The 27,934-nt window shown below is 34.0% G+C and overlaps 4 protein-coding genes across 9 annotated transcripts; all 4 read right to left on the bottom strand.

Annotated features, from left to right (window-relative positions):
• Positions 1–950: 950 nt before the first annotated feature.
• LOC109863550 (tetraspanin-9) lies at positions 951–10,657 on the bottom strand. 2 transcript variants are annotated; one of them, XM_020443819.1, is made up of 5 exons: positions 10,509–10,657; positions 4,693–4,804; positions 1,960–2,151; positions 1,672–1,854; positions 951–1,491 (listed from the first exon to the last, which is right to left on the bottom strand). In XM_020443819.1, the coding sequence occupies exons 2-5, from the start codon at positions 4,768–4,770 to the stop codon at positions 1,156–1,158; spliced, it is 789 nt and encodes a 262-aa protein (XP_020299408.1). In that variant the 5' UTR covers positions 4,771–4,804; positions 10,509–10,657; the 3' UTR covers positions 951–1,155. The 2 variants fall into 2 exon arrangements, with proteins under 2 accessions (XP_020299408.1, XP_020299417.1); XM_020443828.1 differs by lacking the exon at positions 10,509–10,657 and adding an exon at positions 5,125–5,511.
• Positions 10,658–11,073: 416 nt separating this feature from the next.
• LOC109857752 (protein THEM6) lies at positions 11,074–14,713 on the bottom strand. The gene is made up of 3 exons (XM_020434437.1): positions 14,463–14,713; positions 11,665–11,879; positions 11,074–11,563 (listed from the first exon to the last, which is right to left on the bottom strand). Exons 1-3 carry the CDS (start codon positions 14,605–14,607, stop codon positions 11,327–11,329), a joined length of 597 nt encoding a protein of 198 aa, XP_020290026.1. The 5' UTR covers positions 14,608–14,713; the 3' UTR covers positions 11,074–11,326.
• A 1,367-nt stretch (positions 14,714–16,080) lies between these two features.
• LOC109864180 (protein THEM6-like) lies at positions 16,081–22,036 on the bottom strand. 5 transcript variants are annotated; one of them, XR_002251409.1, is made up of 6 exons: positions 21,870–21,956; positions 19,765–20,147; positions 18,165–18,379; positions 17,252–17,437; positions 16,626–16,897; positions 16,081–16,285 (listed from the first exon to the last, which is right to left on the bottom strand). XR_002251409.1 is itself a non-coding variant. In XM_020445182.1 (5 exons), the coding sequence occupies exons 2-5, from the start codon at positions 19,919–19,921 to the stop codon at positions 16,784–16,786; spliced, it is 672 nt and encodes a 223-aa protein (XP_020300771.1). In that variant the 5' UTR covers positions 19,922–19,935; positions 21,973–22,036; the 3' UTR covers positions 16,495–16,783. The 5 variants fall into 5 exon arrangements, 4 of the variants coding, with proteins under 4 accessions (XP_020300771.1, XP_020300740.1, XP_020300752.1 ...); XM_020445182.1 differs by lacking the exons at positions 16,081–16,285; positions 21,870–21,956 and adding an exon at positions 21,973–22,036 and having other exon boundaries at positions 16,495–16,897; positions 19,765–19,935; XM_020445151.1 differs by lacking the exon at positions 16,081–16,285 and having other exon boundaries at positions 16,495–16,897.
• A 44-nt stretch (positions 22,037–22,080) lies between these two features.
• Positions 22,081–27,071, bottom strand: LOC109864164 (probable tyrosyl-DNA phosphodiesterase). The gene is made up of 8 exons (XM_020445125.1): positions 26,544–27,071; positions 26,391–26,468; positions 25,973–26,328; positions 25,212–25,897; positions 24,586–25,128; positions 24,288–24,489; positions 24,043–24,178; positions 22,081–22,165 (listed from the first exon to the last, which is right to left on the bottom strand). The coding sequence occupies exons 1-8, from the start codon at positions 26,611–26,613 to the stop codon at positions 22,146–22,148; spliced, it is 2,091 nt and encodes a 696-aa protein (XP_020300714.1). The 5' UTR covers positions 26,614–27,071; the 3' UTR covers positions 22,081–22,145.
• Between the last annotated feature and the right edge of the window lie 863 nt (positions 27,072–27,934).

A 27,934-nucleotide genomic window follows, 5' to 3' on the forward strand; every position in this document is an offset into this window, starting at 1 on the left:
TTGTGTCATACAGTCTTCAACATTATTCAAATTCATAGTGCTCAGTATCGTGCTTTGTCAGATAATACATATGATAATAACATAGTGTATTTTTTTTGTTTTAACTACGAAATTTATAGTTTTATTTATACATATATATTGGATATACAAAAAAACTTAACAAATTATTCATGCTTATATAATCTCAAAAATACACGTATATATTAAATATATTGTATATATATTATATATATAACGCAATTATATATATTAGTGGAGTTTGATCTCTTTTTCTTGAGTGCTCAATAATATATTAAATCACACGATCATGCATGTTATACGTATTTAACAGCTCTCAATTATTAACATGGTGAATCACCTGTAATCGATTCATTGTAAAAAGTAGAAAATAAATTACAACGAACATTGAGTATATAAGAATTAAGAACATTTCAATTAGTTCAAAAGTAGGGTAAACTTGTTTCGTTAGAAAATCACAATTTAACGATCGATCATAATCTGATCATCGATCCCCGTCATTAAATGAATTATATACTGCATTATGTGTATGTTTTCATTTACAGATTAACTTTTCTCTGCTTTCAGATCCTATATCTACACACGACTATTTATAAATATTCAAGGATCGTAAACTTCTTACATCTAGGACAATAATTACGAATATATAAATAGTTGTCGAGACACAATTATATATTATTATACGTCTTTAATCACCGGAGATTATGGAGGAAACATTATCAGGTCTCGTACTAAAGAGAAATTTCGTCGATTACGTATCTATCGTGCTTTGGTACACAGCGGAAACTTTTTGGTCACAAACTACATACATTTCGGTATCGTTCTATTTGAAATGACTTGTAAATCTGTATTTGTGAATATTTAAATAATCATCCGCAACATGACATATTCCCTCTTCTCTCCTGATCTTTCTCGACAAGCGACTTTTGTCGTTGCCGCTTACTTTTACAAATATATATTTGGCGCGATCGAAATCGGCAAGATCCTTCTAGGAAAGTCGACGATCCCGACGATCTCGAAAAAAAAAAAAAAAAAGATTCGTTCCCGCTGCGTGCAACGGGAGTCAGAGATTCGCGAGTATACGAGAGAAAGCTATCGATCTTAGACAGTCGTCTCGTCTAAGATCGAGCTGAAATTCTAGGTATTGGTGGTGTCGTAGCTCTTGTACGTGTGGGATGACCGTTTGTGCCTGACCGTGCAAAAGAGGATCATGCTGGCCACCAGACCGAACAGCTGAAGGAAGGCGACGACAAGACCCACCGTGCCCGCCACGTGGAGTCTGGTGACCAGCCACATCTGTATGGCGGACATGCATCCCTCCTTGTACCAACCCTCTTTCTTGCGACCCTCCGAATCGAGACGACCGCAGTATCGTTCCCGTTGTATGCAGCAGGAATCCGGCACCCGATCCTCCTCGGGCCATGCCTCGATTTGATACCAATCCGTGTAGTCGCGTACGCCACAGCAGTGAAACTGAAAAAAAGTACACGCACACATTTATATTCTAATATCTTTCAACTGCAACAGAGAATGTTAAAGTAAAAGTATAACGCATGTAAAATTAATTAATAAATTCAAAAAAAAATGCCGTAGATGTATTTATTATAAATCTATAATTTTTCTAAGCGACACTTTAATCGAGCGTGTTAACACCTCCGTGTGTATGTGGTCCCACATGGCCGGGAGTGTTCCCGGTTCTCTCGTGTCATTGTAATGCTTCTCGATGCCGTACAGCAATTCGTCCTTCAGGCTTCTCGCGACATGCTCTCGGAACACAAACGCCAAAGTGCCCAGCATAAACTCGGCGAGGAACATGAGTATCACCAGACTGAAATACTGAAAGTTTCAACAAATTGCGGTTAGGCGCGTGCAACGTATACTATATTTAGACGTCTTTTTTTTTGCAGAACACGGTTTTACAATAAATTACGTTGTACTAACCGTGATCAGCATGCATCTAGACTGAAACCACGCTCCGCAGCATCCGAAGAAGGCGATGACGAACGTGACGCATCCCGCGGCGAGCAACAGCGAGTCCGCCGATGCAAAGCTGTACTGTGGCACCAAGGTCGCGTATCCGGAATAAGCCAATCGCAGCCAAAGTCCCGCACCCAAAATTCCGCAAGCGCATAACTGTAAAACAAATTACACGTGTCAGTTGTGCCGCCAGTCATAGGCGTCTGTCTCGCGCATCGACGAAAAATTTATTAGCTTCGTTGAGACGTAAATACAGCAGCGTGCACGTGGAAATGTTGCATACGCTAAATAACAATCTGTTTTTCATTATTTTATCAAATCAAATTTATTTTCGCCTTTCTTTTATTTTACAATTAATAATAAAAAAATAAATCGTAATAATAGTTTTTGAAACGTACAAAGTTATAATTTGTTTAATTCGACGAATAATATATTTTTGTATTCAAAATTGAGAGATGTAATGTGAAATATAAAATAAAACTCTCAATAATTAAGTTTTATCGTAGCCAACGACATCATAAAACATTAAAGAAAAAATAACAATCTTGCACGGTAGCTTTATGCCTGATCGTAAGATTACATCAGTTGCTATAACGATAATCTATACCTAATAGTTACACGCGTATGATCTTAAATCATAATTAAAAATATCGCGAGATTGTAATCACGCTATCCACAGCACGCGAGTTCACTGGGTCAATGTCGCGTTATATTTTCATGTCCGGCTGACAATGTGCACGCTCAGAATAAATTGTCGCGATTACGTAGCGTTTAAACAAAATCAGGAATGGAAAGTAGGTTGTCAAATTAGAAAGTACCGCGATATTATTTTAAATCATCGATGTGAAAGGAAAATTGATGGCTGCCTTTGTGACAGCCGTGCAATATTCGTTTAATGTAGCCAATGCGCACCAAGATTAAATGTTTGGAAAGTAAATAGACAACTTGCGCGCATGATACTTTTTTTTTACACGCAACAATAATAGGAATAAATTAATATACTGCGCTATATATATGTGATGCAATGTTGTTACACACCGATACCTGATGCAAAGTGTATCAAACGTCAATTCGGTCACCGGCATACACGTAACGGTTTGTCGTTCACCTGCTAAGTTATTCGCAAATAGAGAGACGACGAGAGAGGCCGCGTTCGAGAGAGTATAGAATTTCTAGGTAACCCACTGCGCGCGCTGTCAGTGACAGGAAGTCGACCAGGTGAATGTTGACCTTACAGCTAATTCATCCGCAGTCCCGTAAATTGCAATGTGTTCTGGCATGCAATTGCGACATCCCTCACCTTATCGAATCCGGACACGATGGGACGCGAGAGAGCGCACGTATATATTTTGCACGTGTTTACGAACGGCGCAGCTGCACAGCAGCGGAAAACCGCGAAATTCTCCGCGGCCGGCGAAACAACCGCAGCGTGATAATTTTTAAATTGCAACTTCGCGCGCGTCGCAGTATGATTAGGAAATTAATGCACTGTTATGCGACCCCGATAGCTAATTGTACAAAAGCGTACGAGTCCGCACTTTCTAATTATCGTCAATGATGCATGCGCGGAAACGGCGCAATAATTTCGCAACGACGAGAAATTAACATAAGACACAATCTACATAATGTGTGTTGTTACAATACAAATTTTATTTCCATCTATTTTATTTTATCGAGAGACAAAATACAATATACAGTACAATGTATTTGTAAATACATGAGCGCTCAAAATGCGACGTATATTTATATTTTGTAATGTGAAATTTCACTGTTTCTCTTATCTGTCGGTGAAGTTATCGCAATGAGACTCGTTTTTTTATGTACCGTAGTCGGTGCGCGAGGAAAACAATTAGTATTCAAGTGTAACGCGCAAAACAGGTGACATATTTAACAGTCGTAAAACACACATGTGTACACACGTGTATTTGAAACGCTTCACGTACGGTACAGAGCAAGCTGTAGCGCGCTTTTATCGTCTACTTAAGTACCGTAAGTTTATAGCTCATAGAACACGGTTCAACGCCCTATTTAAGGCTTTCATCGCGATGTAGACGTCGCGGACGGTCGATTTCAAGTGGAATAATAAAGTCGACGGGTAAGGAGAAGGGAGAGGAAACACAGAGAATGCGACAGAACGCGCGGCGCGAATTACAAAAGCGCGTCGATTTAATCGCCGATCCGCGTGGGCTGCCATCGCTGCTGCCCGCTGCTCGTCGTTGGCCATTGTTTCATGTCTGTCATGCCAATTGACGATATCACCGGTATGTATTACACGTGTTTATGGATTGTGTGCTAACTAAATGTTTCGTTTTTCATTCAGATCTGCCGAGATGTTCTCACACTGAATTGTGCACATCACTTTTGAACTTGAGTTCAAATATAGAACTCAAGTGCCGCACACGCCGTGTGTACGTAGATGCGAACATAAATTAATTGACATTGAAATCGAATATAAGAGTTTAATGACACACTTCCCCTCTCAATAAAATTAATTGACACTGAAATCACAAATACAAGAGTTTAATGACATATTTCCCCTCCCTCCCTCCCTTTTGATATTAACACACACGTATTTTGAAGTTCATTTCATTCAAAAATTAAACTTCGGAGCATGTATCGTTATAAACAAGATATTTTTTGTAATCGAAATATCGTATCGCGCGATAAAATCGATTGTTAAATGAAAAATTTGCGTACCCAAATCAGAACGTTGAGGGAACAGAAGACGTGCCTGATGCACGTGTATCCTGTGCGGCCCATGACTTGATCCTTCATCAGATTCTTATCGCGAAGGGATTGGCGATGCTTCCTGTAAACGTAGAGATAGCACCTTTTGATCCTTTTGCAAACAAGATAGATAATTAACGTATTGGTCTTATATTAGCTATATAAAAAAAGAACAGAATGACGTCACTTCTCCGTGTACAGTTTTACACATTAACTCGACAGAGAGTGTGCGTTAGTCAGACGTCTCAGAATTCACTGCTTATGTAGTCGCACTGATTTGATTCGCTACTACTTTCGCCTTCTATCACTCGCGCGAATACAAGCTCCCGTACTTTGTGTTATATCCGACGAATATTATTAGAACTGATTATATCACACTGATAAGAAAAAAAAAAAACCCACCGTGCGCATCAGCGCGAGAGCCTCGTGGTGCGCATCACGGATCACCAGGAAATACTACGTCTACCGTTCGAGGAGCAAGCTGAGAAGGATAGATTGTGGGAGGAGAGAAGAAAGAGGGGAAGAAGCCGCGCGAGAGGAAGAGAGAAGGAGGGAGAGAAAAAAAAGAAGTAATGAGGGGGAACGGGAGGCTGAGGAAGAAGAGGAGAAGGAAGAGAACAAGAAGATCGACGTGCGACCTACGCGAGCGGCGAGAGAGACGTGAGGATTCCGTTCAAAACGCACTGACAAGAAAGACTTTGGAGGATCGACTGAATGTCAATCGACCTGACCGGACGATCCCTCGCCAACCAGACGACGATCTGTTCCCCGATATGTCCGGGAACGAGCCGATGCGACTGGTCCGGTCTCTTCGCTTCTAGGTCCGCTAACGGGACATCAATCGCAACAGCCGCTCACCTACGTAGCGAGCAGGAGGTGGAAGTGATAGAGAGAAGCGCTCGTGCATTGCTCATCGAACGTCACTTTTCCCGTAGGCGACCCATCGAGTCGCGGGAAGAAAAAAACATTACTTCAAGGCCGCTCGTGGGATCTCCTGAGAGAGAAAGAGATATACGTCCGGTCGTTTTCCCGTTGCCACTTTCGCAATCGTTTCGCGCGCTTGTTCTTCATTAACCTTTTGTATAAAATTAAGGTCTTAGAATATGCGGAACGCTATACAAAGGTGAAGGTAACATTCAGCGAAAGGTCTCGTGTATAAAAAAAAAAAAAAAAAAAAAAACATTCTTTCCTTTTGCTCTACGCGCTGCTTTCTTAGAAACTCAGGTATATAATTCTGCATCAACCTCGGTTACTTCCCACAGTGTGAATACGCGCGTGTCGCTTTCTTTCGACTCGAGAGTAGAGAGATCACTCAAAGTGAGTTTTCTAACGTTAATGATATAAAACTCACAAAATTCGAATTCAATTCAATATTTCGGTTTCAAAAATCACTGTGTATTTATTTTTCTTTGTATTAATTTTTTATATTAATCTTCTATTTTGCAACTTTTCTACGTTCAAAACACTTTAATCTTGCATCCAGAGAAAAAATAATTGATGCATCATAAATCGGTTTCTTCCGCAATTTCCTCACAATGTAAAGACATCGCAGGCTTCACATCGCGTATCAGAAATTCAAATAACGGAGGCCACTGAAAGGCCCATGTGAAATTTTTGTGTTTAAGTCATCGCGATAGCTATGCAAATGAGATATTGATCAGACGATGCAGGACAACGTTGAATAAAAAATTACCTCTAATAGAATTTTTTTTTTCGTGTTAGACGCGACTAATGTCATCAGTTACGTTATCTTACACGTTATGACACTTACGTTCTGTCAACTATTATTGCTCGCGATACAGACAAGATTAGACAAGTAATTTCAGGAAATTGATTTATCCTTGCTTTTTTATGTAAAAAAGAGAAAAACAAAATCAACTGCATAGTGCGCGTAAAAACTTTTATGTAACTTTTACGTAACTTTTATAATAGAACATATAATTCAGCATCATTATTGTCGACAATTTGCGTTACAGATATACTGAATTGTATATTTTGTTATAAAAAAATACGTAAAAGTTTTTATGCGGACTACGTAGTCGATTTTATTTTATTTCTTCTCATGTGGAGAAGCGAGGATAAATCAATACTAATGTGACAATTTGTATCACATAGATATCATTGTCATTACCACCCACTGCAATTTGCGGAAATAAAGATTTACAAACCCGAAAAAACATCTTTGTATGTTAAATAAAGATTTTTTTTTTTCAAAGTTACAGTTTTGCAAGGTTATATTTTTTTTGCAAATTGTTTGCAATTGTTGCAACTGTTGTATGCACGGTACAAAAAACATGTACGACATTTATCGATTTCTCAGCAAAAAACCAAGGTACTGCATTGCACGTGTGTATTCGCGAGTTAACGGAAAATCTGTTATCAGCTCATTGCTGGTTAATGTGGTCTCCACTTGTCGCAATGAGAGCAGTTTATCAGGATTGAATAATATTGATTCGCCTTATCAAGGCGACGCACGCTCTCACGCAGAACTCCACCCACTGTCGTAATATTCGTGCCACTTACGTACGACCGATCGTTAAATAAGAATATGCTAATGTATATGAGAATTTGCTACTAATACTAAACTATTGAAACGGGGAAAAAGTCGCTGTGAAAAAGAAAGACGGCGAGAAGAGAAAAGAGAAATGTATGTAGAATCTTAAAATGACAAAATATCCGTGAACGCGATTCGAACTTCTCAAGAAACGATTTCGAATTTCACGAGTGCATGCGCGGTGACATTTATGTGATAAAAGTGCGAAAGAAGTATGCTCTTCAGAGTGCGATGTTTCAGCATGAAATATTTATAACTTCTCGATGCACTCTTATTTTTATCCTTACCGATTGTTACGTTATTATAGAAATTCCAATATCCACGAGATACGTGAGAAGGAGAGAAAATTTCTGCTATCATCGCAACATAATTTTCAACATTGAAGTGATTCGAAAACGAAAATGCGTGTATGATGCGTCTTTTTTTAAATCAGTCTAAAAAAACTTTTAACCACGCTCCAAGAGAATTAATTATTCTACTCGAGCGTAACGACAACGTGTACTATTTGTTTTATAACATATTATAGTTAAACACCCGATAGTGTTTATACGTAAATCATTATTATGAGATAAAGAGATTAATCGCCACACGCACTGAAATCAATTTCTGGATGGAATGGAAGGCTGCGTGAAAATAATAATGTACACCGACGAGAATGCAAAGGGGGCGCACAAACGGTCCCCCGGCCTCGACTTCCTGCCAATTGCGGACAATTTACGATCATCTATGATCTCCCCACTCGTTGCCGTTGCGTGAAAACGTATTTGTGTGTGTGTGTGCGTGTATGTATGCGCGCGCGCGCGTGTGTGGACAATGTCTAAATGTAAAAGTTACCGCGGCCCGGTTCTTCAGCGGTCTCTTTCTCCTTTTTTTTTTTTTATGCGCCATCTGATCGCGTTAATGCGTCCTACGCACTCGACTTCCCACGTGATGTAATCGAGGAAAGAAGCTCTCGCGCGTGTCTTCGTTAATAATCTTCCGGTCGCATACGTGTTTGGAATACGCGATAATTCTTTTCTCCGGCATAAACATCATGTCTTTTTATCGAATTAATAATTGACAGTTTGTGTTTTTTTTTGTTTTACTCTCCTCTCACAAATAAGTGTTAAAAATTGTCGCTAAATGTAATTGGCGATCATACAGTCGATGTACTCGGGAATATTTTTATCAAAAAAAATATTTACGTACGGGAGAAACTAATCGTAAGGCGATATGTCAAGACACGCGTATCCTTCATCAAACAAAGCCGCACACGAACATGCGATTTTCAGCCGGTTTAATTCCTCTCGGCCCTTCCCATGCATACGTGATCGTTTTCTTAACCATAGCATTAAGAAAGTCCTTTTTTTTTTCGGCCCGATAAATCCGTGATTAAAATTCCCGCGTCGTTCTTAGAACGTTCGCGTCTTTTCTTCGAAAATAACATTGTCTCGAACGCTCTTTAATTATACAAATTAGAAGCTATCTCTCACGATATATATTTTTATTTCAAATATTTTTACGCTTAAAGTTTACGATGCAATATAAATAAAATATTAATATTAAAAATTAACGTCACGTTTTTGTCAGAAATTATCAAAGTTACTTATTTTGTACACGTGTGCAGTAGTCTATATGTTTAAAGATTGAAATGAGACGTTTCCGATTGCAATTAAGTACGCTTCTACAGACCTAATTCCACAAGATTGTAAACACTTCGGATGTATCTCGATGTGCTTCACATTAATAAAGCAATTAAAGCGATCTTCGTACACGTCTCGAGTTTGCGAACAATTTCCCACGAATTTACGGGGGGAAAGTAATACGCCAAAAGACTTGTATCTTCACCGAGGAAAGCGCCGATTGTTCAGTTAAAAGATACATGGGAAGAGAAATCGACGACCGACCTGTTCGCACGATCGATTTCCTGGTATTCGAGAGAATCGTGTGTCTGCGTGTTATCAGCGCGTTTTCTGAAACTTTGTTTTTTGAAAAGGCAATTTTTTTTTAACTTTTCACTTGGAAAAAAAATAACCAACATAAACGCGTCAATTATCTAAATGCGTAAAAAAGATAGAAGACAGAGTAAATTTTATTACTTGTTGCTGAAAGTAACGCGCTCGATTATCTAATTGTCTAATTTATATTAACGTTATTATATATCGTGAAACGTTGTTTCAAGAAACGCATCTGTAAATTCGCGTAATAGTCCTAGTTGTTAAGTCGCGACAATTCGCTGAAAACATATTAATGCTTTCCGTTGAGATCTAAATCATCTCGTAGAGACTGATGAGGGACCATGAGACACACATGGGCAATATTAATCCGGACAGTAACACGATGATTTTCTAACTTGATGAAGCAAGGGAACAGACACGCATCGACCTTCAAAAGCAATGGTTAAAAATCTAACGAAGTTACTATTCCCTAATTATTCTCCTCTCAAAAAAAATTGTAACATTGAAAATATTTCATGGTTTCGGTGTGTTCTATGTGTGCTATTTAAGAAATAACGTAATATAAATTATATTACGTATTCTCTTGTAGCTTTTTCTTCTATATTTATTCGATGATAGCGCTAAATTAGTCAATAGCGCAACAGCAATAAACAGTAGTCTGATAAAATCATGCAATAATTTTTCGTAATGTAATCGCGTAATTTTATATACACGCGCGTGTATTTACGCACAGTGCAGTTATCGTTCGCTGATTCGTGAATGCAACGCTGCGCACGGCCGTACTCGGATTGTACTTGTAAGCAGAAATACGCACGTTTTACGTGCTGAACACGCGAAACTTATAATAACTCCGTGTATTTTCTGGAGAAAAAAACGGTGTATTCTTGAATGGAACACATGTGTGAATATAAATTTATATACATACGTATATTATCCAAAATCATTTGTATTTTTGCTCGATCTCTCTTTTTTCTTCTCTCTCTTTCTTTCTCTCTCTCTCTTTCTCACTCTCTCTCTCTTTCTCTCTTTCTTTTATGCGCATTTTACATCACCTTTTAATCGCTTTATCTCACTATCGTATCAAATCACTAGTTGGAGTTCTTTGTATTATTCTTTTTTTTATTGGTGCAATCATTGCAAAATGATTTTGTATAATCCGTTTTTTACGCATACGAGATATTATGCAAATGACACAATCGATTATACCAATAAATATACATGAAAAAAGCAGGTAATTTTTCAAAAAAAAACAAAAAGATTTCCAACAAACGTATAATAACACACTGATCACTCACGAGTTGGATGAGAAAGAAAGTCATCCGTATATATTCTTTCCTGAGCAGAACTGTTGCGAGCTCTTCGTTACCGAATGGCTCACATAAAACTTTTATAGAAAGCGCAGTCAAAGGTTGCTTCGCTTCGCGGCAGCTTTCGAGTTCGCGAATCGACTGCGCGATGGCAACGCTTTATACCATCAGTCTCCGTTTTATCCGAGCCAGTACCAAGTTCGCCATCTAACAGTTGTCCTGAAACCTCGTAGTGTGTGCGATGTGACACAAATTATAAAATTCATTAAAATAATTAATCGAGAAAATATCTCTCAGTGTTCTATTGAATGTAGTAACTTTCGATATAATTTGTTGATAAATATAGCTTTAAGTAAATTTATATATATTCCGATGTGTGATCAGATTATTTATTCCAAATATATAGCGTCACTATAATTACGTAATTGCAAGTAAACTTATTTTGGGATCAATGACAAAAATAATAGTGTTTTTCATCATCAGAGTTTTAGCATTAAGTTTTAAGTTTATTGTATTATCGTATATTTGGGATATGTATTGATGCCAATAAATGAAATATATTTTATTTTATTATTTGATTTTGTACATGTAACAGAATATCGTGTAACATAGAAATCCAACAATAAAAAAACCATTTTTAAACTATATAAATAACAAATGTAAAAATAAAATTGCTAAAATGCTATTGCTATTTAATAATTTTGGTATAAGTACATATTGTATACATATATATAACGTATACTTATAATTATATCATGACTTACACTATGTGCAAATATTGCAATTTTAATGTTTTAGATCTTTTCTTATCTCTGTTTTTTTAGATTTTGCGACGATTCTTCCATACAGTTTAGCCATAATTGAAGTTCTTTAGTGAGTTCTGGCCTACGAATGTCCGGTTCGATTTCGGTTATTATATCGTTTATTGGTATCTTTAGTTCAGTTAGTGTTTGTTTGCTTAATGCAACTGCGCGAATAAAATTATCCGAGAGACTAATAAATTGATGCTCTAGATATAGATGTTTGTCTTCCCAATAAATAACCTGTGAAGAAAATCAGATAAAGTTTTAATTTATTTCGATTATATTGTAAATGATGTAATTGTGAATAAAACAAAACAATACAATCTAAATGCGGGTCATACCTTTGTGGTAATTTTGAACGGCGTGAAGACAGAAAGTGCTCGACGATACCGTATACTACTAGCACCTTGAACAGCACTACCGCCTTTTTTTGTGATTTTTGTGAATAGTCCTGATCTATCGTAATGATAAAAACGCGCAAAATCCAACTCGCGCAAATACCTCGCGTTATTCATATGCTTTAAGACCAAGTCAATGTCTTGAGTGAAACATATACCTAAAATAAGAGAAATCTTTTTGTTATTCTACAATTGAAATTTTTCTCATGCCACAATTGGCTTGATCGAGAACTGTAATATAACAAAACATAAATAAAATAGCAAAATTAACGATATTTATCATACGACGGATCGCGACATTTTAAGACATGTTAAAATTTTAGTAAGAATATAAATAAGAACAATTAGCGTTTATAGATCATAAAAATTATACAGCTAATTTCAATATGACATTAATATGTATGTGATATATATATATATATATATATATATATATATATATACATACATATACAGGGTGTCCCACTTAACTTGAGCATTCTAAATATCTCGCTTATTTTTTATGATAGGAGGATACCGAAAAGAATCATTATTCAGTTCGAAGAAACAAATACTGTAATACTGTAATAAACAAGAAGTAGGACATCCTGTATATGTATAATTGTTTAGATTAGAAAACCAAAATAAAATAATGAGCAAAATAAGATGCTCTTACTTGATCCACATCATCATTCAGCATTTCATACTTTTTATTACTATATCACATTAAGCTGTCAAATTTTTTTTATTGAATGTAATTAAAAAATGTTAAATTAATTTTTATTTAATATAATTATGTATTAAATTTATTCTTATTTTATATAAAATTATATTTTTAATATAGAAATTTAATAAGCAATACTTGTAAGAAAATATGTATAAGTTTTTTGTAAAACAACGTTCTATCAAACTGAAAAAAATCTAAAAGACGCATAATATGTTAATGTCATATTTACCATTCCATTCTTTTTGTATGTATTGATGAATACATTTGCATGTAATATACACGTGTAAAAAGCAAGTCATAATACTAGGCATACATTTTATATAATAAACTTTTCACACAGAACAAAACTTTCAGACATCTATCATCGATAAATAAATTTGTGACAATGTCAAAACAAGATTAAAGCCAATGCGAATCAAAATAGAATATTAATGTAAAAAATGATTTTTTACTTAAAAAATACTTTAAGTTCGGACGTTTTAATTCTAAGGTTGGATTTTTATCAGTAAATCTCTCAATTACATAACAAACTTTTAAAACCAGCACATATTAAAATTTCTTTACAATTATCACAGTTTTGCAGTCAGAAATAATTAAATTTTATCAAAACATATGAACTAAAACGATTAAGAGGGTACTGGAGCCCGGCCTGTAAACTGGATAGAGACCTGTAAACCGACGTTTTCTATAGAAGCAAATACATATAAACAACTATTTAGTGCTTTTGAAAATAGATATATAATGCCTTTTGAGACTCTTTTTTTCATTCACAATGATAGCATATGATAACCTATACTGCCATCTCTTTTTCTCGTTAACTACACATTCCAATCATAATCGGAATGTCTTATTTTATTCTTTTTTGTCGTACCTTTATCGCTAGCTAAGTTTAAATACGTATAAAAGTTTACAAATACTTGCCACGTGAATATATAATGAGGTTATAGAAGAAAACTGTATCAGTAAAAATTTATGTTTATTTTCGACAACCACAAGTAGCTAGCGATAAATTTTGGCACATTTTATTTATTTCTGGAAAAGCATTTTAGATTTTATGCAGTAAATACGACACCAGAGGACTTCTAGAAATGTCGGTTTACAGGTGTCTATAGTCNGTATCCAGTACCCTCTTAACATTATCATCAAAAATAGCCCCGATGGCCAAATGATAGCAGTATGCCAGCAGTATGCACGCAGGTTTAATCAACACTTTGCAGCTGTATCATCATAGTAAGTGAATTATGTAGGCACACGATATGTTAAAGAAAACAACACAGTAAAAATATAGAAATAAATGAAGAATAAAATGACAATAGCATGTTATGCTTCAAATCTGTTACATTTTTTGAGCAAGTTCTGCTTGATTGATGCAATAATATTTGCATCACGGCATGATACATTTATATTCTCTTGTTTTTCTGTTTTTCTATCAACATTAATTGAAATAAGATTATGTTTGAATGCTGACTACATAATACTGACATACCCTAATGTGTTCTTGCAGACTTTGCAAAAATATGCTTATTCAGTCTTGGTTATCTGGGATAGTAAAAACTTTATCGCAGTCATATCTAGGCCAAAAATATTTAAAGTAGCTAAAATAGAGAGATAAAATATCTTGAAGAAAAACTGTAATTACGTAACACAAAAAATAAAAAACTAATTCAATAAAATCAATGTGACACTCATAACAAAAAAGCACAAATTAGCAATTAGCATAATATAGTCATTTATACAAAAACGATTTAATGGTGAAATAATGTACTTATGATAAAGTAATTTTTTTTATGTATTTAAATTTTCACCAATGACCATCTAACTTTAGAGTCAACATGTCTAAACTTAGTTTTTTTAGTAAAAAGATAAGTTTTTATATTAACATCCTGTAATTTTGCTCGCATTGGTCTTATATAATCTTTTATTTTGAAATATAGATTTATTTTATATAAAATACAAGCAAAATTAAAACAAGATTTTATTAACCTAGCATGCGGTCTAAAGAAAATATATAATTATGTTTTAACATAAAACTTACTGTAAATCGTAGTCGTATCAAGAATCTTCTTTTTTTTCTCAAAGAGTCTACCCCACATGATAGTAAAAATAATTCTCGCGTAATAGTTCAGATCGAAGAAAAAATAAAGAATAGCGATTGTCGCCACGCTGCAGAAGCACAACATTGTCGGTTTCTTCTACTTCTAACGTCTTCTAACGTCTTTCCTTGGTATATGAACTAGACTGAACGATGCGCGCTTCTCTACGGCTGACGGAACACTGACCGCAATTAAGAAAACCGGTTCCGATAAGTTCCACAACGACATTTACATTTATTTCGGACTTTGATCTTAACTGTTATCGTGAACAATTAAGCTATATAAAATTTGATATATAATCTTCAGTATTTTTTCAGCATTTTCAGTAATTTTTTAGTATTTAAAAAAAATTATTTTATTGCATAATTGCTTACTAAATTACTATTTAAATTGTGCTCCTGTATTGACTACTCTGCTGTATCACCGTGATAGATCAAATATTATTTTTCTTGCTTTTTTAATCATGTACTGGTTTATTGCGAGAGTCAATCAAAACGCAGCTTTAGATTATTACGATTATTATCTGATTTGAATATGCGTTTTGATTGGCTCTCGCAATTGAAGAATACCATGCAAGAAAAATAACGTTTGATAAAATGCAGCCAGCTTATAAACACGCAAATGGCGCAAGTAATCTAACAAACAAAAAAGCATCGTGACATTGGCAGTAATTAATTCAGCATCTTTCTCGAATTAACTTTAATAATGAATACTTGCAAGTAAAACTCGATACGTTATCTATCCATTGTAACATTGTTTCTTGTGTTTGTTGTATAAGTAAATAAAAACATAAAATATAAAGACTGAAAGAGGTTAAAAAAATTACAAAACAACACATATTAAGAGTCTAATAAATATATATTTTAAGTGAATGTTTAAGGCATCTAAATTAATTAATATACTACAAATGGAAATAAATATCTAAATGTTATATTGAAAACAATTAATGCTGTCTTATTTTTTCTGTGCTATATATTTTTTATTGTGCGAGATGCACTATGTATAAACAAACTTTCGAGATATAACATCCTAGACAGCAGAGAAAGATCAAGGACATCTTAAAGATGTCTAGAAGATAATAAGACGTTTTTAAGTCGTTTTTTAGTCGTCTTTTAGAGACATGTACTGTTTGAAATGTGACAACAACATATCTCTTTCTCTCTCTCCCTTTCTTTAGTCAGTAACACTTTCCATAAAGTGTTTTTTTTTTATTTTTAATTCTACATGTTAATATAGAGAAAGAGAACATTAATTTTTGACAAAGTTTTGCAAAAAGTTTAACATAACAAATATGTAATGGCACAAATTTGCTTTAACTTCTAATTTTTAAATATGATTTTATCATTTAATGAAAAGTGTTGTACACATCAACAATTTATTTTCAATTTTTTAAATATATACTTTCTCAAGTTTTAATTATTAGTTTTTAAAACTTGTTAAACTTGAAATCCCTCGTTATTTTAATTGAATATCTTACGTTGATTTTTTCTGTATATTTATGCGAATAAAATATATAAGTGTAAAACATAAAGATAAAAAAATAAATTTACATTTCCGCTTTACATATTGTTTTATTTAGCTAGATATTCACATATATTTTGTTGCATAAATATATCAGAAAAAAATAAATTACTTTCCACCCACGACTGCATTAAATCATGTTATTTCTTACATATCATTAGATAATTGTACATCGTTTTTAATCATAGATTTGTTAAACAGTTTGTACGCAGTAAATTCGCCAATTAAGACCAATCTATAAAAGCTGGAAGAATTTGATCAATTAGTTATTATATTTGTTGTTCAATTATTTTTAATAAACTTTTGTATAAGATAATAGAGAGCATTATTGATAAAAAAACCTCAAAGTTATAAAACTTTACTTGCATGTGTAAAAGAGAAGAACGTATAAAAAAAATGTTTACATAATTAATAAATGTTTGACTGGTAAAATTTAAAATTTCTACCATTTTAAATAAGAGTAACAATTATTTTACTTCAAATAGTAATAATAGCAAGAATTTGAAACCTATACAAAATAATTTACATGAGCTTATCGAGAAAAGCTTAAAGAAGTTACAAGTTACAGAAAACATCATAATTACTTGATTTCTTTCCGGAATTCAACTTAGGATACCATCTGATGGTTAAAAAGAATAAAAATATAGCATTCCTAACATAATTGTTACACAGTCGTAGTTGCATACATCACAGCAACATTGTTTATCACAGCATCACTGCTTGATGCTGTCTCATCTTTTTGTCAGCAGTGCGTTGTTACCGTAATCGATTCATTCCTCAGTTTTGCTGAGGATATCTCATTGCTCTCGATCCATTTGCTCACTTCTAGTGGCATTTCTGGCCGCACGACAGATATCTGAAATATCAGACGTAAGTAATTGCGTTATTTTCAAAGATTATTTAAAAAAATTAAACATATATAAATATTAGACATTATATACTGTTTTTTTTTTTTTTTTTAGTAATCTCAATATACAGTCTTACTTTTCTTGTGTACAACAGTTATAAGTAAAAAAACTAACAGTAAAACAATGGTAAGAACAAAAAAGTTATTAAAATATACTAAAACTGAAAGTAACAAACTAATGATAATTGTAATAATGAAAAGTAAAAATATTTTTGATAATAACTCAAGAAAACGAGAAAGAGAGAGAGAAAGAGAAAGTTGAAAACAATATTATTTCTATACATGTTTACAATTTATTCCTACCTGCGTCACACCTGCTTCGATATTTCCATTTTGCTTTACTCTACGGTTTATTAAAGCGCCGATAACAGCATCAGCGTTGCAGTTAAGAAGTCTTTGCTTACAAATTGCTATGGCTCTTATAAAACCGTCGCTCGGCGTAATGAATCGATGCTCCATGAAGACGTCCTTTTCGTCCCAATAAATAATCTGAAAGTCATCATCCCAAAAAAAAACAATTGATTAAATTTAAAAAAACAAGACTAAATAAGACAATGTTAGATTAGGTTGAAGGGACAATTACAATTACAATTAAAGATATCTTAACCAGAAGAAAGCAGCCAGCCGAACCGGATCTCTCATATTTTGTGCAATCGCTCTTTAAAATTTGGTCAAGGTGACTGAACGGAATGCGAGAGATCTGAATTCGATTCCTGATGAAAATGTCTTTTATTGCAATAGAATTTTTTCAAGTTTGTTGAGAAATAAATAAGCAGTTTATATATGTGCAAAGTAGCATCCTACATAAAGTTTAGATTTGTTATTCAATTCGAATTTTCTATGCGTATTAATTTATAATACACGTTAAAATATATACATATATCTCGCACGTATATTCATCATATGGCTATAAAGTTTCTTGATAAAAGTAATTGATTACATTGTCAAGTAACAGTTTAGAAACATTTATAACATTATGCCAAAAGTGTTTCTAAATTCCACATAAACTCAATGTTTTCAAAGACTATGTAATAAAATATTTCGTTTTGTTCTTAAAAAAAAATTGAGACATAACGCCGTTACTTTAATAAAAAAGTTCTCATTAAAAAAAAAAATAGCATAAGTTCAATGTATTTATCTTGTACGTATGAAAGAAATGTTCAATGAGAAATACTTTCTAGGTAGAAATACTTTCTTTTAAATAAATTAAATTCACCTTAGACGTTATTTTAAAGATTGTTAGTGGTCTAATAAAACGTCTGTAACGTATAGTAGCAGCTCCCTGTAGAAAACCTGATCCTTGGGAACAAATCTCTCGATACAGTTCTGTTCTTTCGAAAAAATCAGCTCTCGCAAAATCGAGCTCGCGAAGATATCTCGTGTTGTTCATGTGATATAAAAGAGTATCTATATCAGTGGTTGTGCAAATTCCTGAAAAACAAATGTGTCATAACAAAAGAATAAAATCTCTGTGCTGCTAGACGCAACGCGGAAATTATATTTGTTATATAATCATGATCAGATTAAAAACTTACTAATAGTCTAGACATGTTTATCTCAATCAGTCAATATATATATATATGAAAAAATTATCTCACACAAAACCTCAAACTAATGTATAATCATTAGTTAACATATCGCATAATCATGAAACAAATGTTCAGAACAAACTTTGTGTTGCATAACACAATCAAATTGCTAGAAATGTATGGAAAATGATTGTAGCATATATCGTTATACGTGTCGTTACAATAAACTTTAAGTAGATTCTCTTTTGCGTTATAAATAGACTCTCGTTACATTCGTATTGAATTATGTCATCAGAAAAAACTTATGATGTGTTTGTATAAATGTTTGTTTATGTAATTTACATTAAAAAAAAGCTCTAAGTTTTTTCACATATAAACAAAGTAAAATTATTTAAGGATGCAAATTAAATAAAACACAAAACTTCATTTGTCTCTTTTGACGTTTATAATACAATAAGTTTCACGAGTATCTGGGAGTCTTAAGGATATGGTTGATTTTAACTTTAGATGAGTTTAAAAGAATTGAGGATGCGTAACTGATCGAGCAGCTGTATAATTACGAATGATCAATCGGTCCGTAACATTACATTTGCTATGTGTATAAATCTTGTCATGGACGAAAGAAATACGAAGGTAAGGAAGAATTCTTCTTTCTTAAAAAAAAAAAAAATAATAATAACAAGAGAAAGATAGAATTGACTATGTCATTATAAATTGACATATATTGACATTTCCATGTTTACTATAAAAATTCCACGTCCGGATGTGCAACAACAATAAAGATAATAAATAGTCAAGTGACAGAACCGATTTTATTAGCACGAACGTTCTGACTCTTATTAATTGTCACATAATTTTAATTCTCTTTTAAGAAAAAAAATTATTTCCGTTATTTTTAGACGTAGAAGATCTCGAAACAACATTCTTAGTTTCTTCAGTCTCTTTTCGCTCTGTTTAAAATAAATGCCGTCTCACGTGAAAAGACTTGAATCTTGCGCTATTTAAGCGCATTAGAGTGCGCAATCAATACTCGTCCGGATTTGCGACACGACATTTAACAAACCAGCTGATTCTACATATGGTAGGTCAAGGCTCGTATACAGTACAAAGATACAGGCGAATCACATAAGGATTCCTAGATTACATCGTAACAAGACAAACCTTGTAAATGACCTTTCAAAGTGATTGCCCTTCGATTGACGCCTCGTAATGAAATGTTAAGTGTAAACCTATTTGCAATAAAGGAACATAAAAAAAGAAAAAAATTATTTCTGGTGAACAACGTACCATAAACCACAGTTTCATCGAGAATGTTCACTCTCTTCTTGCAAAAACGTGCGTAGATGATGGTGAAGAGCATGCGCACAAAATAGTGGAATTCAATAAGGCCATATAGAAACACGATGACACCGAGAACCCCGACGAGGACCCAACAAGTCATCATTTTGATCTTCGTTTCTGCTCGTCGAAAATACCCAATGAATTAACAGAAGTTGCAGTTAGCAAATTTATTGCTGCACCAGTAGCTCACACCGGTGTTTTTTTATCGATTCGTCCAGACAGTTTATTAATGCGTCGATTAAAGACCTATCTTCTCGTGAGTGGAAATGTTGATTTCTCATTGTAATGAAATATCCCAAGCAAACCGCAGCAGAATTGACATGTTAAACCTTATTTAAATAAAAAATATATCAATATGTTGCCTTGATATTTAAATTAAACTCATTTTATATTCTTACTATTTTTAATTTAGTGACGTTTTATAATTCGCGATTCTTTACAATATATCTCGTAGATGCTTATGTAAAACAATCCTATATATCTAGTAAACAAGTAAGAATTTATTTCTACTTTTTAAATTATCGCGATAAACGAATTTATCGCACAAGTAAAACATTTTTCATAGGCATTACTAAATGCGGAAGTACGGGTTTTGACCTCTGATCAAGATGTTTATTCATTTTTTTTTCAATGAATTAATTAACATATCACACCGGAACTGTTCATTATTGTTTAAATCTTTCCTCATGATAAATTTGTACATATTTATTATTCAAGAGCAAATTTATCTATGATGTTCAATTTGCATTTTCAATATATAAATATTATCCTGCTCACTTAAGATATTTTTAAATATCTTATCTGTTAATTCTTAACAGTAGATGTTGTTTATTTGAAAATAATAGCTAATGTAGAAATAAAAGAAAATAATTTCTATTAATGTAATTCATATCGTTCTCGCGCAAATAATTTTGTCAATGACAAATGTCCGCACATTTATTATTGCTTACCTTTTTACAAATCATTTTGTGTACGTGACAAGATTATATAGATATACAAGAGCAACATTCCGAACCTTGAATATATGTTATAAAACACAAGTATTTTTTCATAGTTATTTCCTTAAGCATTCGCGAAATAAAAAGAATTATGAATGAGAGTTAGGGAAACCAATCAAAATTCCTAAATAATAAAATTGTACTAACACAAGTAGATAATAAATTCTTTTAGATTCGTAAATATATGGAAATATTACGTATGTATGAGTTACACTTGTATTTTCTCATAAATATTTGTGTTACAAATTAACTTGATTATGCGTAATCGTACTTGATTTATTACTGACAGATCATATCAGCCAGTTTTTATCGTTTCATAAACAAAACATTCAATTTTATAGAGTATTTACATGTGAAGTTGCACCAATAATATTTAGACACATGACATAACAACGACGACGCAACTTCATGAGTGAAGGAATTAATGAAATTGAGTGTACCAGAAACAAATAACAATAATAGCGTTAATGCTCGCTAATCACGTTTAAAACTTAAGAAGAAATAAAACTCTCAACAAAAAGCTCCGTACTGTCACTATTGTTTGGACTGTCATTTGTTCATTAAACATTGTTTTGTGAATCATCACTGACAAAATGTTTTGAAATTACAAATAAAAAAATTGTGAGAAAAAATCCGGATTTCCGGTATCAAAATCTATTGAGTGGAGAACTCTGGTGCGAGAAATTTTAGTTTACTTTGTTTAAATAAAAAAAGAAAGATAAATCGAGCATATAATTAACTGGCGCCAACGTGAGACTGTCCGGACTAGACCAATCGGCAAAAGAAAATCAATAAATAGATATGAGATAAGATAAGGCGAAAGAAATTCGTTGTGCCATTGTGCAAAACTACTTTCAACACTCTCGTTTTTTTTTATCGTCGCATTATCAGGCGCGACACGTTCCCGGTCAAATGTATTGCCGAAAAAAATTTTGTTGTCCACGCACGAAGTGCAGTCACACATTCGAGTCACACACATCTCTTATACACGTGCATACGCATACATACACAATTGCGTCACTTTCCGTACTTTTTTTTTCTGTCAACACTTACGAGATAGTATATGTTATCTTGTAGTAAAATTTCCCAGAGATAATCGCCGTTACTGAATAAATACAAATACAACCACGTGAATGAACAAAGGCCAGGAACACACCTGATGGCAGTCTTCCTATTCTCTTGATGCCATCTCACATACTGATGATCGACGTCCTCCACTAGCCGCCGTCGCCAGGATGTCCCTTCCAAAAGCCGCATCTGCGCCGAGAACATCTAACTTGGATTTCAGGTGGGAGGTTCAGGTTCAGAGCGGTTCAGAGAACTTTGACGTCACTCGCTCCCAGTGAGTTCTAACACGAAAGAGAATTGATCCAGTAACGAAAGCGAGCCGCAGACAAAATGGGAAGCCTTGTAAGAGCTATAAGGGGTGGTTTGGAAAAAAGTATGAATCTCAGAGCGTCCCGATAATCCTGATGAAAAATTTAATTTTTGTAGCAAAAGACTGTAACAAATGTTGTGTTCAATAATAAATTAAATATAAATTAAGTAAAAATAATAAATTCAAGAAAAACTATCTAATTTTTTTAACAAAGAGTTTGTAATAAATAAATATAAGTATACGTAAACGAGATGACACGTTCAATGATAGTCTAAATTAACTAAGAAAATAACTATAGACAAGTGAGTTTTCTTGAAATAGAAAAAAAATAAAAATAAGTATATAGAATCTTAATTAAGTTTTATGTTAAAAAAAACAGATTAGTTTATACACGTATATATATAGATTTTTGTGTTATTTATATACGTATATGTATATATATTTTTTGTTATTTATATAACAAAAAATGTTATATATATATATAACACAAATAAATGATCAGACATAGGATGTAAAAATGTACATGTACATATGCATATGCTTAATAAATTAATCAAATTAGATCGCTCATCGTGTTGATTTTTCTTGTCGTATCTAAAAAGTGGTAATCTGTTTAAAAAAATATGATATATGATTATTATCAAGCAATATTATCGACAGAAATAAGAACTGTTCGAAGTGACACATGTTTGCCGAAATAAATAATGTTTACACTGCTTTGTAGTAATGTACAGTATAACAAAAAGAATGTGTTGAATCAAGTGTCAAACTAAACAAACAAATAATTATGTATACGTAGGACTATACGTATACATATGTTGCAAAAACTGAAACATTCGTATTTCTTTAGTATTTTTATGCAAATTTAAACACGTTATTTACGCTCAAAGTCTCGATACCAAGTTTCTCATTAAATATTCCTTATTAAATGTGAACGTAAACTGTAAATGACACTTTGGACTGGTTTTAAGCGTACTTATTGTACCCTGAGACAAAAAAGAGACTCTTTCATCACCACGTTTTAATAATTATAGTGTTCGAAATACCAACATATCGAGATAATCGTAATGCTATTTTTACGATTCTTATACATTACTTTTTATCTTAACTAGATACATTGACAACTCGGTATATGCGTAACTGCCGCACATATATACAACAATATAGCGATTTCATTAACGAACGTTTGAAGGCTAAACATGTGCAAAATAGACAGCACACAAGGAATGACGTCTCATCCCTCACACCGAGGAAGCACTTTCATACTGATGTTTTATGGAAAACAGCATGCGTCTGAAGCGGTCGGCATAATATTACTCAGTAAAATCGAAACGGAAAAAAAGTCACGCACAATGGGAGAATTCTCATAAAAGTTTCAGCTTCTTTGTTTTTCCGTATTTAATAGCAAGCGCGCGCGATAATATTCACTTAATAATAGTTAAAAATATGTTATACGAACAGTAGAAATACTGGAAAATCCTGTCTTTAGAAGAAAAATAATCAATTCCACACACACATATGCAAACATGATTACTTGCATAGGCATTATGGAAATTGTTATTTACCTTTGGAAATTACATGAGGAAATTTTAATCAGGAAATAAATGCTGACAATTATTATTTTCTAATGATAATGCAAAAAGTATAAAAGTGACAAATACACATGTAAATAAACATAATACATACAATGTATTTGTGTTTTTAATAAAAATTTTATATATATATATTTTATCCATAAATTTCAATCTTGCGAAAATATCTCACAATTCACACACAAAAACAAATTAAAAAATTCTCTGGTTTTTTAAATTTTTTTTTATCAGTTTAAAAAAAATAATTAGCTTCTACCTAAACTGTAGAGAAGTTCGCTGACAAAAGGTTTGTCGTTTGAATCATATCGGCACAACGGAAGATCGTATATAATCGGAAATATTGGCACAGCCGGATCCTCTTCTTCTTTAATAGGAAACGTTGTCGTATTTGTCTAAATATAAATCAATTCTATGATGAGTAAGATTAGAAGAAATAATAGCGAGATTAGCGATAAACAATTAATGCTCTTTAAATGTCATTTTAATGCCATTATTACTCACAATAAACTTTGGTAGGAATATAACGCCGACCTCGTAGCTCATTATGTAATGGTTGACTCGTTGAACTCCCCATGCACCTTTGCTCAGATTTGCACTTGTGAGCACGAACCAAGGAATACTTTTCAAGTCGGGTGAAATCCTCGTGTATGATTTGATATGAGGCATCGCACGGTCTCGTCTTGTTCGCGTAGCTTTCCACTGGCTAGATAACAATATTATTCCGATTGTAGAAACAAATCATTTCTAAATTAGAAAATTGAACGGAACAAAACGAAAACTATAGGAACTTCAATCTTACTATAGATAAGATTCTATCCACTCTTGTTTCGAATGCACTTGTGCACTGTATGGCAAGCAGCAGGACAAATTCCGACAGTCGAAGCTTTGTTTGTAATTCTCTGCCGATGGGTAAATAAACTTGAAATTCGGATGACTTTTTAAACCTTGCGCGGTCTCCCTAGACATAGACGGAATTATGTCTTTCGACAACCAACTTTCGAAGTTCGGACCGAGGCTGCCTATGCTGGAACTTTGAGCGACTATAGGCCACTGAGGAGCATCTGGCGGCAATGTAGCATGATGCGATAGAACGTGCGCCAGTTTCTTATGTCCCCAAAAATTAGCTTCAGCATCCTTGTGATTCCCGGGAACTGAAGCGACGAGAAACACATTCACGGCAGAGAAATCCGCTTTTCGCACCGCCCATATCCACTGTGTTAAAATCGGATCTCTGTATTTGTTCAAATATCGTTCGAGATCCTTTTTGAAACCCGTTGGAGATTCTCCGTCACTGGGATTCGCGGATTCTGACAGTCGAGGCAAATGAGGCGAGATCCATAATCTAATCAAAACAATTTTAAGCATTTATTTATATATGCATATTGCATCGTTCAAAAAACTACATCTAAAACGTATTCGACAAACCCTTGTGTTCTATTTTCCCAGTCATCAGAGTATAAATTGGCAGTTGAGACAATTATTCTGATGCCATCATCTTTGTACTGCAAGATCATTATTTTGCTGTGATGACAACCAAATTTTGTTGGCATCTCTATTTCCTTCAAGATGATGTTGCTGCCAACTTTCTCCTGATCTACTCTCTCACCATATAATATTGTCATTTCAGCACGTTGGCCAGCCAACAAATACTGCAGACACAACCATCCGACGTCTACCATAAAATTGAAATGTAGACTGTTGACAATTTCTCCGAGACTGATATCGAGAATTTCAGGAAAAGTTATAGAAAACTGTTGATTGTATGTCTCTTTGGATTTTTCAACTCTCGTGAAAAACAAGTGATACGGCGCCGAAAGAGCGTATTTTATTGCGAATTCTCCTGGCTCCACAACTGATACAGAATATCCGGACTTTTTCATCATCTGAATAGCAGTTTTTCTGAATTCATTTCTGGACTTCTCGGAATCACAAGCTAGATACTGATCAATAATAGACGTTCCTGTTTTGGAGCTTGAACTTCGTTCACTACTTGTAGAACTACTTTGAGAATTCTGTTTTTTATTGTCATAACTGCTACTTTCAATGCTCATTTGTTTCATCTTTTTTGTTACAGAAGAACCCTGAGTTGATTCCTGAGTTCTCTTTCTCACCTAACAAAAACCATTTTTATTACATCTTTCATAATTAAAAATTCACACCTATTACCTTTTATCTATTGTACTAACTTTTATGGTCTCTGAATTCTGTTCCAATCTCTCTTCCTTATCCAAAGCCCTAGTTAACGCCTGTGCTTCCATGTCCATCTGTTTGAGCTTATTTTGCTTTCTTTGTTCCAATAATTTCTTATGTCTTTCTACTTTTTCTTTCAAATCATTTTTGACACCTGATGTGGCAGAGGAGGAAGATTGTATTGTAGAGGACGAACCAGATGAAACTTCTTTATTTTTCTCTCTTTCTTTTCTAAGCACCATTTGTAATACTTTCAATTGATCCAACAACTGCGAACGATCATTACACGTAAAGTGGAGAACCTCAGGAATTTCAATTACACTATCCAGTTGATTTATCAACAAGTTTTCCACTAAAAACAAATATTAATAAATTTTGTTATATATAAACTTTCAATTGTATACAAATACTCACAATGAGGATGTGACATTTCGCTAAAGTGAATCGGATTTTTTCGATAACACTGTTCCGAAAAGGGACAACGTTTTTTTACTGCAATGTTAAAAAAATGTGTCAGTTTTCCACAATTGACGAATGACACGAATAACGTTCATAACCGTTTATTACCTGCGGAATTCATCGTTGTATACAGTAACGAGGTATTTAGCGGAGAATTTTTATCAAAATAATCATCCATAAAGGAAAACGATGAGACTATCCTAAAGACACTCAAAAGAACACTACCAATTTTATGTCAAACCGCGTGTACAAACAATATAAACATTGTAAGAATCATACATATGACATAGTGTGTATATGTGTTTGTGTGTATAATACATATACGCGTTTCGCACGCGTGTGCGCGAATGTCCGATATCTGGGAGAGAAATTAGAGCGTCCAGGCCACGTTTACACCGTTTACACCGTGGTATGGTACTGGCCGGGCTGTTCGATCTTTCTTGACACGACACGGACGCTTGTGCACGTAACACGGAATAGAACCGCACGATCATAGACATATCACGGAATAGAACCATGTCCGCGTTTGAATCATAGCGTACGTACCGACAAGTCGTTCGTGAACATGGCTACATAGTTGGCAATGTGCACCACTATGAATGACCATTGCGCTGGCTTACAGAGCGGTAAAGTGATTACACATTTTCTCTTAGGCCTGTTCTACAATACAGTCGTAAGCCGTAAGCCGTAAGAAATTGACCAATCACAATCGATTATTCTTCTGTGATTTATCTGTGATTGGTCAATTTCTTACGACTTACAGCTTACGACTGTATTGTAGAACAGGCCTTATGGGCTTGGCCGCTCTCAAGCTTCTCTCTGACGTTATCATTTTGCTTGTCTACGCAAAGCAGAACAAGCTGTTTCATAGGACTGTGTCCAATTAAGCAAGAGAGAACGAACGAACGCAGGAAATGCAAGAAATACAGGAATTGAAATGCAGGAATAGCAGGAATTGAAAGAAGTCGAGAAAGTGCAAAAAAAGATATGAGAAGATGGCTTCCCCGATCTGTTGCGGAGCAATATGCGCAGTAGCAGACAGTTGTCTGCACTTTCTCGACGGACACGGCCTAGCAGTCTGACATAATTGGCTCTTACTTGTGAACCAACAAATCCTCCTTATATATTAAAAAAGTTGGTTGATCGAGTCGAATCGAATCGGTAAGATCGAGAGAGTAAATAATAAAAGCGATTTTGTGAGACAGTCTTTTCGTCGTATATGTAGAGAAAATTAAAAACGTAACTAAAGTCACGTGACAGGAAAAAGTAGAAAAACAACACGTAAAAATAATGTGACTGTAATTTATATTATATATAACATTCAATAATACATATTATACATTATAATTTATTATATATTTATAATATTATACTTTATATTGTATTATATGTATTATACATATACATACTACAGAGTAATGTCACTTAAACCTCGGCCGCGCGGCCTTGGCGGGGCACTGACCGCGGGCGCGCGGCCTTGGTGGGGGCGGGGTCACTGA

Source organism: Pseudomyrmex gracilis, unplaced genomic scaffold, assembly GCF_002006095.1.
Source record: "Pseudomyrmex gracilis isolate BER0280 unplaced genomic scaffold, ASM200609v1 scaffold_0, whole genome shotgun sequence".
NCBI classification, from domain to species: Eukaryota; Metazoa; Arthropoda; class Insecta; order Hymenoptera; family Formicidae; genus Pseudomyrmex; species Pseudomyrmex gracilis.